This window comes from Tenrec ecaudatus, chromosome 1, assembly GCF_050624435.1.
Source record: "Tenrec ecaudatus isolate mTenEca1 chromosome 1, mTenEca1.hap1, whole genome shotgun sequence".
In the NCBI taxonomy this organism is placed as follows: Eukaryota; Metazoa; Chordata; class Mammalia; order Afrosoricida; family Tenrecidae; genus Tenrec; species Tenrec ecaudatus.
Window position 1 is genome coordinate 264,252,014 of NC_134530.1, and position 14,294 is coordinate 264,266,307.

The window sequence follows — 14,294 nt, forward strand, 5'->3', positions numbered from 1 at the left end:
ATGGTACCTAACAGCAACGTTGAAACCAAGGAACCCAACAATTTATAAAACATGGGTTCGTTTCTAAAGAGCTAGGACACAAGAGGATAAGTATTGTTGCACCACGCCTGCTACTTTAAACCTGTATCTTCTCAATCTTGTGGAGGTAGTTACATCATTTCACGCCCACTTGAAGATATAGAAAAGTATGGGCGTGGCATCCAATCTGTCCATCAGGCTGATGGGCCCTCCTTGAGGACATGGCCTTCTCATGTGGGCCCTGGGAACCCTCCCTTTGCTTTCTTCTCCAGCTTCCTGCTGGCGGGCCACTCGGAGACCTGCCAGGGCCCAGTAATGTTTCCACAGCCATTGGATCCACATGACTTTGCACCCACTGGCCTCTGGCACTCCTGCATTCCCCATCATTGCATGAGGCTGCGTGAGTCCGAAGAGGGGCTTATGGACCAGAATCAGATTAAGGACTTTGAGTTGAACTGGGCTGAAATTCTTTCCTGATATATAATCACTTCTTGATATAAAGCTCTCTCTTGTACATATATGACTGTCTCTGGATTTGTTTCTCTTAGACAACCCAGCCTAAAACACGTGTGTTACATCAAGAGATCACAAAACTGTTCCAGCCAAGTGAGAAAAGAGAAAGGTCTTTCCAGTGGGTGAAGTACATTGCTTTCCAGGCAGGGCAGGAGCATGGTATGCAGGCTCAGCAGTGTTCACAGGCTCATTCCTAAGTATAGGATGACTTCCACCGAGAATATCATTGTCCTTTTGGTGAGAGACGAGAAACTTAAACCAGCCATGCATCACTTATGTGAGCAGAAAGGAATAGTACCTGCGATTGTGTGATCTCCATAAGCCTTTCTGGGACTCCTGACAACGTGTTACAAAATAGTCTAGGGGCAGAGGACACTGTCCAAAGAAATCTATTTCAATGCACACATACGGTTGAAGGTGCTGTAGTCTCCTTGAGGCCTGCTACTTTTCTCTACCCCACGGTTCCTATTCGTCACGTTGCAGGCAGACTTAACTTGGGCCACGTTAGCAACTGAAGGATTCTGAACGATCTCGAGACACCACTGCCTGGGCTCCTGATCCCTGGTCTGACCTTCAGCTTCCTGCTTGCTTGTTGAGATTGGAAATCACAGTCAGCATCTTGATTGAGCCTGACTGTGTTGATAATATTATAAATGATGAAGCAGCCTCCTGTGTGCCGTTCCCGGCGATCAGATATCTGCTATTTCTTGCCAGAAACCAGTGGCTATTTATTACAGGGGAGACCAAGAACCTCTGAAAAAGATGCACACGCGTCCTGTTTCTTCAGCCACAACACTGGCTTGTGTCGAGTTTTAGAGGAGTCCATGACCGCCTTCTACAACCTTACCTGGGAGGGGCTTCCCCCACAGCCCTTACTCTCTCTCAGCCTACTGACACAAACCCTCTGGGTTGTCACCTTTGCTGTGCAGCATCTCCTGAGTATTAAGTTATCGTAGCACACTAATTCCTTTGGTTAATTCTAAAATGTCTTTTCTTTTTTAACCTCAAGGGGAACACACCCTTGGGAAGATGCCCAAACTAAATGCCAAGACTTGGGCACACATGTATAAAAGGGTTTCAAGAAGTTCATAAGAAAATGGCATCCAAAGACTGTGGCATTTGTCAATGAAAACAAAATTTCCTTCCTAATACTGTTTTTATTTTCTGAAACAGGACTGTCTCTCTACAGTCTATCTCATAAGATTTCTACCACTCCTTGAAATTATTTGTTTCCATTTCATTTTTTTATTAAATCACAAGTTAAAAAAAGTCACAGTGTCACCAGCGCTTGGTTCTGTGCCTGCTTTGTCAGGGGGAATGGTTTCCACGGACGTTGTTCAATATCACCTGCAATGTCACCTACGAATTATGTGTCTAAATTCCCCTCCGTCAGAAAAGACCTTGTATTTTGAAATCCACCAAAGATAGAAGCAGACAGGTATCCTGAATGAAAAGCAGGAACAACCACATTACAATCCTACATTCAATTTCTGGATCAGGTAATATTTTACACTTCTAAATTGAAGATATAGTGATAATGATACAGCACAGTTTAGTGACTTCACAGGAAATAAATATGAATCACGACATGAATCACCTCCAAACAGCTTTAGTACGTATCTGTCTCACAAGACTGGATTAACACGTTGTCTCAGAAAAGAAATGTGCTGAGGAAGGATCAAATACAGAATGTTTACAAGCTAAAATGACTGAAAGGGAAAGCCAAAGGCATAGAGATTAGGTTTTCTGGTCAAAGAAAAGACCCTTTGAAAATGATATGCATAGTTTCAAACATTGTCAGATAGTGAAGGTGGAAAAAATAGAAGCAGAATACTGACTGAGATTGTGCCAGAGGATGGGCACCTCAGGTCTGAGGGTGCTGGAATTGTGACTGGGGAGCTATTTCTTGGAGTGGAGTCAACTATGATGACATGAGTCTGGTAAAGCCTGAGGGAGTAGAGTTAGAGGCTCTTCATTTGCTGATGGGGATGACTCAAGGTAGGGAGAAACAACTGTAAACATCAGCTATTGATTGGAACTTGGAATATGAGAAGTATGAATGTAGGAAAGTTGGAAGTCATCAAAATAAAATGGAATGAATGAAGCTATATATCCCTGGAACTTGTGAAATGAAATGGATTGATACTGACCATTCTGAGTCAGAAAATCATAAGATTTACTATGCTGGGAATAATACAATCAAGACAAATGGAAGTGCATTAATTGACAAAAGGACACTGCAAAATCAATCATGAAGTACAACGTCTGTGAAAGGATTATTGCTCTCTGTTTCGAAGGAAATCCAATCAATACAACTATTATTCAAATTTATGCACCAACTACAAAAGCTAGTGATGAAAAAATTGAAGAATTATATCAACAACTTCATTCACAAATTGATCAAACACGCAATCATGATGCATTGATAATCATTGATGATTGGAATGCAAAGGTTGTAAACAAAGAGCTAGGAACAGGAGTTGGAAACTGGTCTTGATGATAGATATGAAGCTGGAGATCGCATAATAAAAATTTACCAATTTGTACAGAGAAAATAACCTTTTTCAACAACATGAAAATGTACTATGTACATGGACTTCTCCAGATGGAATGCACAGTAAGAAAACTGACTACATCTTTGGGAAGAAGCTTACTATCAGCTGCTAAAACAGACTAGGGGGCAGCTGTGGAGTAGAAGATCAATTGCTTCAAAATAAGTTGAAGATAAAGTTGAAAGAAAAAAAACAATCCAGGAGAGCAAAAATAAGAACTCAGTCTATCTCACCTGAATTTCAAGAACATCTGAAGAGCAAGTTTTAAGCATTAAACATTAATGACAGAAGAGCAAATTTTAAGTATTAAACATTAATGACAGAAGAGCTGATGAGCCATGGGAGGACTTCAAGAACATTCATTCAGGCGAGGGGGTGAAAAAAAAGAACATCATTCATGAAGAAAGTGAAAGGGCATAACACAGACAGGCAAGAAAGAAAAGATCAAGTGGATATCAGAAGAGACTCTGAATTTTGCTCATAACCAGTAGATAAAGCAAATGGAAGAAAGAATGAAATAAAAAAATTGAACACAACATTTCAAAAGGCATAGCTAGAAGATAAAGCCAAATATTATAGTGAAATGCAGGCAGACCTAGAATTAGAAAACCCAAAGGAGAGAGCATGCTCAGCATGTCTGAAACCAAAGAGCTCAAGAAAACATTCAGGCCTTGAGTGCCGAGCTGGAAAGACTTTATTGGCAAAACAGTTAATGATGCAGGCAGCCTCAAACGAAGGTAGAGAGAATACACAGAGTCACTGTACCAAAAGGAACAAGTCGACATTCCACCATTTCAGGAGGGAGCATATGAGCAAGAACCAGTGGTGCCGAAGGAAGAAGTTCAAGCTGCACTGAAGGCATTAGCCAGAAACAAGGCTCCAGGAGCTGGTCGACTACACATTGAAATATTTCAGCAACTTGATGAAGCACTAGAAACACAAACTCATCTATGCCAGGAAATCTGGAAGACAAATCCTTGGCTAAGTGATTGAAAGAGATCCATATTTGTGCCCTTTTCAAAGAAAGGTGACCCAACAGAATGTTCAAACTACAGAAAATATCATTGATATCATACACAAATAAAATTTTGCTGAAGACTTTTAACAACAACAGCAGCAGTACACTGACAGGGAATTTCTAGATGTTCCGGCCTGCCAGATTCAGAAGAGGACATGGAACAAGGGTTTGCTACCATTGGTTATGTCAGGTGGACCTTGGCGGAAGGCAGAGGCTATCAGCAAGATGTTTGCTTGTGCTTCATTGACTATCAAAAGGCATTCTACTGTGTGCCTTCTTTTAATACAGTCAAGAAAAGTACACAGAGTTCACATGGAAGCAAGACGAAGGGCAGAAGGTCAGAACTGCACTAACAAATACACTCTGAGGCCTGACAACCACACTTCAAGGATAGCAACTGAAATAAGTAATGTTTGTAAATAGATGTATTTGTTCTAAAAGTTTAAGGGGATTTTAAAGCTACCTACTTACAAAATAGCAAAAGTATTTGGATAACTATTGAGGTAGTATGTATCTGCTTAACCTTTCATATGGTCTTCAGGAGAGAGTCCAACATTTTCTTCAGTTTAGACAAGGTTCCCTGGTGGTGCGGTGAGTCACAAATGGGTCGCTACTTGCAAAGTCAAGAGTAGAATTAAAATCATTGCAGTGAGGCTTTTTTCTATTTCTTTTAGCGCTTTATAGGCAAAATATCATGTTAATGAAATAGATTAGGAATTTTCTAAGACAAGGTTTGTTTCCAATTATGTTAAATTAGAATCATTAGAACTATTATTTCATTTAGTATGGAACTTCTACAATATTACAAAGTTCAAATTAGTCCCAAAGATACTTTCCATGATGAAAGAAAAAGCTCTTGACAATAGAAATGAGGGGCCTTCACAAAAAGATTGTGAAAAATGGAATTAAAAGATAAAGAAAATCTCCATGAACTTTTGGAAGCCCTTTCTCCCCTTTGTACATTTCTAGTTAAATTCTCATTCTTCTTATAGGACAGATAAAGACTTGGGGAAAACAGTTAATCTCATTAATTTAAAATCACCTTTAAAATCTGGGATTTTGACCAGAAACTGACAGTGGGTAGACATCATCCATGTTTAGTATGTGAAAAAAAAAATCCGAATGAATTGGGAAACAGTATGAGTGATATGCAAAAAGACATAACGTCTTGGTTGTGGTGGGTAGTAAACCAGACCTGAGACATAGGCCTTGTGATTCTTGTCCATGCTTCTCCCAGCACCCAGCAGGAAGTCTGTCTGACACACACACACACACACACACACACACATACACACACACACCCTTGCATGTGATTCTTATCTACCACTTCTCCCAGCAGGAAGTCTGTCTCTCTCTCTCCCTCCCTCCCTCCCTCCCTCCCTCTCTCTCTGCCATCAAGCCAATTCTAAAGCATAGCAACCCTATAGCAACCCTCTAACTGCCCTTTCGGGTCAAAGGAGCGCTGAGAATCTCGTGGGCTATCTGGTGGGCTGCTAAGGACAAGATCAGTCATTTGAAACCACCGGCTGCTCCAAGGGATAAAGGCGAAGCTTTCCACTCTAAAGATGTGCAGGCTTAGCAACCTTTAGGGGTAGTTCTACTCTGTCTACAGGGTCACTATGACCCGACCCTGATTTAAGGGCAATGAGTTTGTTTTTAAAAAAATCTTTATGAGCTCAAAAGCAACATCTTTCTCCCTTGGATGGTTGGTGGCTTTGAACTGCTAACTATGCAGTGAGTTGCCCAAGGAGTCGTAAGGTTAAGTTAAACATTATTGCTATCAAATCATAGAAACCTGTATTAACTACATATATCAAAATGGGAAGCTATTATTTCTTGACATATGCTCTATCTATGTGCATAAACTTCTGAAAGCTTTTTCCTTCTCGCTCCTTCCTGAAGAATTCTGTAATCTTTGATTTATACCACACCAAAGCAACACATTTGGCATGCTGAAGGGACTCCAGCCATTTTCCTTCTCAATGTGGAGTTGGGAAGTAACAAGAAGTTTAAAAGATGCTGTCTGTAGGTGGATGCAGTAAGGGGTCCTAATGCAATTCTCCTAGGAGGGGCCTTGCTCCCCTTGAACAATAAGCAGATAAACTGTCAGCACACAATAACAAAACCAAACTCTCAATGCACCTTTCCTGGCCTTTGTTTTCTCTCTCACCAATGCAGTTTTTAATTGCCTAAGAACTCCTTCCTGGTAAGGCCCTGCAATCATCCTATGCTGTGTCCTTGAAGAAAATCAATCAAGATTCCCCTTTTGGAATCTCAAGGCAGTCAGCATACCTTCTGAGCCGACCTCTGTGCTTGTACTCTAACACGGCTGCAGATCCCCCAGGAAGCCATTATTTGGATTGGACTTGTGTTTTTGTTTTTTTTGGAAGGCATTCTAAGGAGACTAAGACAAGTGAATTACTGAGAAAACTTGTCTGTCGCTACTGCAGCTCTGTACTTGATCACAGAGACAAGTATAAACACTTTGTTTGGAATAAACGTGTGCGTGTATGAACTAGAATGCTAGTAGCCTAGTAGCAACCCCTTCTGATTGGCCCTGTATTTAATTTCAAGAACAGATAGAAATACAAAACTAAACTTTGTTCATTTCCCAGTGAACCGCCCCCCCCCCCCACTTCACAGTCTTCTTTTAAATAAAGCGTTAGGCAGCTGGACATTGATTAGAGTAGTTAACCTGGAAAAACGAAGCTGCTTACCTTATTTATTCTAGATGCTGCTGACTCTATATATTATGGATTTTATCGTATTTTAAAAATGCCAATAAACCAATCAAAACAAAACCTAACACCTTCAAGAGACATAAAATCTGAAGACACCATTACAGCACAGGGGCTATTCCCGAAGCTTGCTCTGGGCCCAGCGTGCCAGCTCACTTACTTCTCAGACTCCCCATGCTGGGCACGGGCTGGGTCCGGGGAGGGAGGGTGCTGTGGCAGGGCGGGGTGGTGCTGAAGAGAATGTCATTGGGCAGGGCTTGATCCAGTACAGAACTCCGAGAACTGCCAAACGAAGAGCTTCTTCGATTACTGCAGACACTCTCATCAGAGAGCGTGCGGTACAGCGTCCTTCTTGGAGACAGGTTCCCATAAAACAAAAACTAGGTGTGTTTAAACAAAAAGGAGGGGGTGGGGAGAAGAAAGTACACGTTAAAAAACTAAACACTGGGATTTATGTCATTAAATACAAGGCATTCCCCTACTACTGCCGATAGATACCATTGGGTTTATCCTCAGTAGCTTAGAAACGTACAGCGATTGGATGTTAATGTTAATGTTTTCCTACTTTGACATTCTGTGAAGTACTATCATGAGTTAGACATGCACAGCATTATTAATTCTTAAATGCTGCCTGGACTCTCCAGGACCGTACAGCATCGATGCTCCTGGAAGTATATGATTGTCATTTCAAGCAACAGTCAGCACACAGTGCCAGCTTGATTTTAATTTGAAATGACGATATCTTAATTTTAGGCAATTATTTTGTGCCAATCAAGTGCATGTGAGGTTCAATCTAATCTTAATATTAACAAAACTCATTTTGAACACTGCATCTTTCTAGACCATATAAATGGTTCAAGAAAAATATCATCAGTCCAATAAAATCTTACCGCCCATTTAAAGTGACTTGAAAAACTAGATAACAATGGCCGAATGCTGGCTCATAGCAATGCATCATAAGCAGATTTAAAGGAATCATTAAATTATTGTGTGTGAGCTCACAGCATGAAGATAAATCTTACTACAAATGAAAATTTTCAAAAACTGGTGAAAAATCCAATCAACTTTCCAACGTGTTCCTCTGCAGGCTGAACTTTATTCCTTTTACATCAACAATGGCAAAAGCAAGAAGGTCCACATTGAACGAATATAGAAATGGCTATTTACATCTTGGAATGCAACAAGAAGGCTAAAAATATGTCTATTGTATGTGTTCCTCCCATTCTGCCCAAGCTTCCCTACTGAGGAATGGAACTCTACTGTGTGTGAGTGTCCAGTTAAATTTACATCACAGAAAGGTGATTTATCTTAGAAGAAACTCCAACACAAGCCAAGAAAAAGTTCGCTCCTTGGGAAAGAAAAGGAGTCAGCACTTTTTGTACAAGTGTGTTGTTGCACCCGAGTTTGTATAGCACCATGTGCATGACTGGGGACGAGTTTACAAAGAAGACTCATGCTCAAGTTTTGTGGGATTCCCTCTTAACACATGACTTTCAAGTCCTTTAAAACAGGATTATAAGCGCACAGATTAAAGTGGCTTCAAGGTAAAATCCAATAAGACTGTTACTGTAAGAACACAATTAGGTTAATTGCAATATTATTATTTTGTTTTAGGGAAGACAAAAGCCCAAAGACTTGCTTCCACCTTGGTCATAGTCTGGCAATGTCTTGATTTTTACTCCTCCCTCCTTTACATTTGAACAAGAGGGAGCACGGAATTCAAAGTTAGAATGTCTGGATTTTATTCCTGTGGCTGACATCATTTATTTGTGAGTTGGCCTTTTACCATTTGGGGTCTCAGTGTGTTGCACAAAGAAGACAAGGGGCTAATAGCCTGCAACCTCACACTGCCAGCAGGTTGATGCGGACTCCCAGAAACCCTGTATCTGCTCTCTATGGCTTTGCAAATCTGTATGACAGCAAATGGCCTCATCTTTCTCCAAGGGGCTTTAATAGTTTCTGAGGAGGCCTGGTGGCATGGTGATGTTGCACGGGGCTGCTAACCACAAGGTCAGTAGTTCGAAACAAGCAGCTGCTCCGAGGAAGAAAGACAGGGCTTTCTCCTCCCACAAATAGTTACAGCAACAATTCGCAGGGGGCAGTTCGACCCTGTCCTAACATCCTACAGGGTCTCTATGTGTCAGCATTGATTCGACGGAAGTGAGTTTGGTTTGGGTTTTAAGGGTGCAGTAATAAGAAAACTTATAGTAATAATAGCACTCCCAACGCCAAGGTTATCAGAGCGACTAAAGAAGACTAAAGGCATGCCCCTGGACATGCGGCTGCTTTACAAACTAGCAGATGGCCTTCCCTGTGCTCTCGGCATACTTCCAACAAAGTAGCATGCATACCCGTCCCTATTCACGATGCGCAGAGACACTGCAGTCCACTTCTGAAGGAGAGCTGCCCCTCGGAAGGACCGCCTGCAGCGGCCGAGCAAACAGTCTGGATCAAGAAGCAGGTGGTCTGAATTGAAGTGCTAGTACAACTTCAGAATTAGTTATCTGTGATCACTAACGATGTACAGGTTCGGTCCTACGTTCTGCAGATATTACTTTCGTTCCTAGAGCGCTACAATAGAGCATCTCTATTTTCTTAGATGAGGACACCAGACGTGGAGAGGTCAAGTAACGCAAAGTACCGCAGATAAAAACAACAGGAACCTGGATTTAGGCTCGTTCTACCCCATTTTAAACACTCCAGTTTAATCTCTGTGACCTGATTAGTGTTTCTCTGGTTACTTGTAATTTTTAAAACACGATCAAATACGTCAGCCCCACAGGGACAAGTGTGAGTAAGCACTCATGAAAGTACTCGGGGAAATCTCAGGCTGCTTTAGAGGCGCGCGTGTGCATGCGTGTGTGTGTGCGTGCATGTGCGTGCATGTGTCCATGCCCGTGCGCACGCGCGCATTCTGGTCATTCCAAAGCCCCACAAATGTAGATAACCTTTCTTCTTCCGTCCTCCACTAAGGGGCTCTCAGGAAGCATCAGCTTCAGAAAATCTTCCTTGGACAACACGTGTGGAGTTTCTGAAACCGCATCTCCCTCCACGGGCTGAAGTGGACTTGCTGTAGCCAGGGTATCCATGTCATTATATATTCTGTTAAGAGAAAGCAGACCTGAAATTACGAGACTTGGTTCGCCTATTTGCAAAGGACCTTTAGCATTATGAATTAGAGTGTAGTAACTGCTTCCAACAGGCACTAACACATGCATATAATTTTAAATTAGTTCATTTTTGCTGCATTTGCTCAGAATTCCTATGCCTTTTTTACACTTGTGAAATGTGTTGAACTGCATAGTTGGGATTCTGAGTATTTCAGACACAAATACGCTCTCCGAAGCCCGGGACATTAGGAAACTCATAGACAATTTTAAAACTAAGGTGTGTTTTCCCTTTCCAAAGCTGCGTCAAAAAGCACAGTTTTAATAATTCATCGGAGATGATTATACATCTTTGGAAGCAATGGGTGCTTCTCAGCACACCTTTCTCTTGAGGCTGGGCAGCCAGATGCCTATCTTACCTGGCAACACAGAGGCGCCCAAAATAGGGGCTTGGGGCTTAAGAGTGATCCGTCCCGGCGGGTGCCAAGCATGTTTTATTACCAGCAATTCCACAAAGCTGTTTCAATAAATAAAGCAGCTGTCGGCCTTAATTATCAGTGTATAAAAATGTATTTACAGACAACAAAAAACTGTCAAGCTGAATTATTGTGTTCAGCTCTCTTCCAGAGAGGAAACAGGGGAGTCATTTAGAAAAAGGTTTATTCTGACATTGCGGTCTGAGCAAGCAATGCTGCTGGCGACACTGTGAGTCAAATGCTGTCCTGCCGATGGAGACCAGTGCTCTTCACCACACTGTGCTTCCGTAGCACTCTGGGAATGCTGTCTCCAGCGGCAAGCCACAGATGATGGCCCACATGCCCTCAGGGGCCCTGGAGATGACTTTGTTCCAGGAGCAAGGCTACCTCACCACAGTGGACATCTCACTGGGAAATAGTTTTAATAAAAAAAACCCACGCAGAAATGCTCACAATTAAGATTGCTTTCTCTGAACATCTCTGGACGGTGTGCTTCGTCCCTGAGGTGGGACAGGCTTCTTGGCACTTCTCAGTTCTTGAAGTGCGGCCACTGCTGACAACGTGAACAATGGTAGACTAGTATTCTTGGTGGTTTGAGAAATGCGATCTAATCACCTTCCATTGTGGATCAGATGTAAACAGTAACTAGGTGAAGAAGAACTTACTTAGGGGAGTGGCCTGCCTCTAGTATATAAATGGATGTGCTAGCAAAATCTCTCTATGACCCTATATTCATCTCATCACCTACCCTATATTATGACCTGAAAATTTCCAATTCAACAGTCTCTGTAACCCATGAGCTATCAGAGGCCTCCAGCCTGGTGCCAGCTCTGCAGAGTTTGGGGCCATCCTCCTTTACAGCTATGTGTGATAGCGGAACCTTTTAGTCTGTTTGCAATTGATGTAAATTTATATATATTCATGAAATATATATTTTTTCATATATATACACAGAAAATTTTGTGGAAAATTACATTATATTTTAATTCAATTTCTTTCCAAAAACTCTTTGAAGACCCTTACATAAGAGGGTAAATTAAAAGCACTGCTTTTAGGATTCCAGTTTACACAGGTACAGCTTCATTCTAAACAGAATGTGCTGAAACACACCTTGTGGTCAGTGGGTGGCTACAGGTAAGTTTTCTGAGTAATACACCTGTCTTTTAATGATGCCTTAAAAACGGTCCAATCAGAATGGTAACCTCTAAGGAGAGCTAAATTGAAGGCAGAGAAGTTGGCCCGGAAAGTGATGGCGACTGTTCTTTTGAGATTTCAGAGGAGCAACCGTGATAGATTTTCTCCATGGACTTGGGATGACAAAGTCTTAAGAAAACGGAAAACTACGTTGGTGAGGAAGAGGCAGGAAAGCAGCTTTGTTGTTGTTGATTGTTTTCCCCAATCACAGCAATGCACCTACATGTTCCTGAGCACAGCAAGTGCTGTTCCAGAAGAATTTCGCTTGAATACCTTTCCCCATCCGCCTTACAGCCCTGAGCTTGACCCGTTAGACTGCTCTTTAATTCCTCACACTCCAAGAACATTTAAAGGGAACGTGATTTGAGTCCCTTGAGGATGCCAAAAACTGTTGTTTTGATGTGGTCTAAATCAAAGAGTGCAGAATTCTCCAGGGAAATATTACAGAGATGAAAACACTGTCTTAAGAAGTGAACTTCTTAAGTACTATCGACAACTTGGACTTTAGACTCTGTCCTTACAAAGTACACCACATCCTTCGAAGGCCACAGCAGAAGGCTCTGATTCAGAAACCCCGCTAAGTGAACTGGAGTTTACCTTAAACTCACTGGTAGCAGATTTCCGGAACTAAAATAATCCCTTAAATTTAAAACCAAAACGTCCTAGGGTAAGAAAGTACATGACAGTCACCTCAAGATTGTGGGTTCGGAGTTTGTTGGACTTTGGTTCAGATCTCTTTTGTGGGTGTCAAATGAATGTACTGTGTTCACTATTTAAGAGTACTCTGGGTTCACTATTTAAGAGTTCTCTGGGTTCACTATTTAAAAGTACTCTGTGTTCACTATTTAAGAGTACTCTGTGTTCACTATTTAAGAGTACTCTGGGTTCACTATTTAAAAGTACTCTGTGTTCACTATTTAAGAGTACTCTGTGTTCACTATTTAAGAGTACTCTGTGTTCACTATTTAAGAGTACTCTGTGTTCACCATTTTCATGCTGTCTTTGAATTTTTCTGGCACATCTTAGTCTAGCAGGCATAGCTCTGCCTTTGAAAGTGTTGCAATATCTCCGCCCTTCAACGTGATGTCTAAACAGTATGTGAAATTCCACAACACTGCCTAAGTAAAGAATGGCACTATCAATAGAATTACAATAGGCCCCATGGGGAGTATTGAAAATGCTCCCCAATGAAAGAATGATGATGTCTCTAAAGTGGACCAGGGGCATATAGAAATCAGAGGTATAGGAACAGATTTTAAGCTCACACTTAATTGCAGCCCTAACCTAAGAACATGAGTTCTTATGATGTAGCCCTACTCAGTAGCTGCCCTCGTGGAGAGCCCACGGGAGATGTGGATAACACTGCAAAGAGAAGTGAAGGAAGCACATGGTGCCTAGCTATCAGAAAGAACAGCAGCATCAGGGCCAGAAAAGGCTCGGTTGAAGAGCAGCAGCCTTTTAAATGAGATGTCAGCCTGGTCTACATGGAAGAATCAGACCAACCTGCCTGATCAAAGAATTGTAAATAAAAAAATCCGAGAGCTGAGAAGGGAACTGCATTGGCTTTGATTCTGAGTACCCAGTTGGCAGAAGGCTGTGGTTGAAAGTCCCAAATCGATTTGCATGGTCCCCATGCAGATTAACTTTCCAGTGAATCTCCTCTGACCAAGGGCCAAGGATTTGAAGAGACTTGCTATTAAGCAGAGGGCAATGGCAAGCAGATTAACGCAGATTTAATTAGGGTAAAATCCACACCTTATCATTTTTCTTCTTTTTAACCCATTTAAAATTTGTTTTAGATTTATTATTTTCTGTGATCTTTTCAATTGAGGCTTCTCTCTGACGAGTAGAAGAAGAAAATGTTATAAAGTTGATTGTGGTAATGATTATACAATTCTTTTAAATATGTTTAAGCCAATGATTGTATGATATGAATTATATGTCACTAACTCTGTTAAAATAAAATAAATAGTGTAAAGACCTAGATGAAGAATATGCTGAGAAACAATACATTCAACATTTTTATATATTTTTATAACAAGTTTCTATGATTTTGTAGCATTTTCTTCTTTACCAATTGTATTTATATATGCTTTATTGGTTGTACACACTGGGCTGCTAACCATGAATCAGCATTTTGAAACCACCTGCCACTCCTCAGGAGAAAGAAGAGGCTTTCTTCTTCTGGGAAGAGTTACAGAAACTCACAGGAGCAGTTCTTGACTTACAGAGCTGCTGAGTTAGAACTGACCGGGGCACTCAATGTCACTGAAGAGGGTGCTGTCTAGGGATGGAGACAGGCATGGTGACAGGAGTGAGGTAAAGTTTCTGGGAGGGGCCTTCAGGATCTTCATTTGCTAATTGGGCACAACTCAAGATAGAGATACAGCTACAAAAATATGCTAATGATCAGAGACTGAAAAGTGCAAAGTATGACTATAGGAAAATTGGATGTTGTCACAAATGAAATGGATGGCACAGCCTTCACTGAACTGAAATAGACTGGCACTGGCCATTTTGAATCAGAAAATAATATGGTGTACTACACTAGGAATAATACTATCAGGTGGAATAGCATTTTATTCATTGTCAAAAAGAACATTTCAAAAACAACCCTGAAGTATAATGCTGTCTGTGTTAGGATTATATGTAACCAGCTGGAAGGAAATTTAGTTAAT

The 14,294-nt window shown here is 41.3% G+C and overlaps 1 protein-coding gene across 2 annotated transcripts in view; it reads right to left on the reverse strand.

Moving 5' to 3' along the window:
- The window catches only part of SIPA1L2 (signal induced proliferation associated 1 like 2), a 273,295-nt gene that overhangs the window by 25,416 nt on the left and 233,585 nt on the right, over positions 1–14,294 (reverse strand). For both annotated transcript variants that reach the window (XM_075532082.1, XM_075532091.1), the window contains exons 17-18: positions 9,788–9,941; positions 7,000–7,219 (exon numbers count right to left, since the gene is read on the reverse strand). In XM_075532082.1, coding sequence (XP_075388197.1) covers positions 7,000–7,219; positions 9,788–9,941 — 374 coding nt within the window. The remainder of the gene's footprint in view (positions 1–6,999; positions 7,220–9,787; positions 9,942–14,294) is intronic.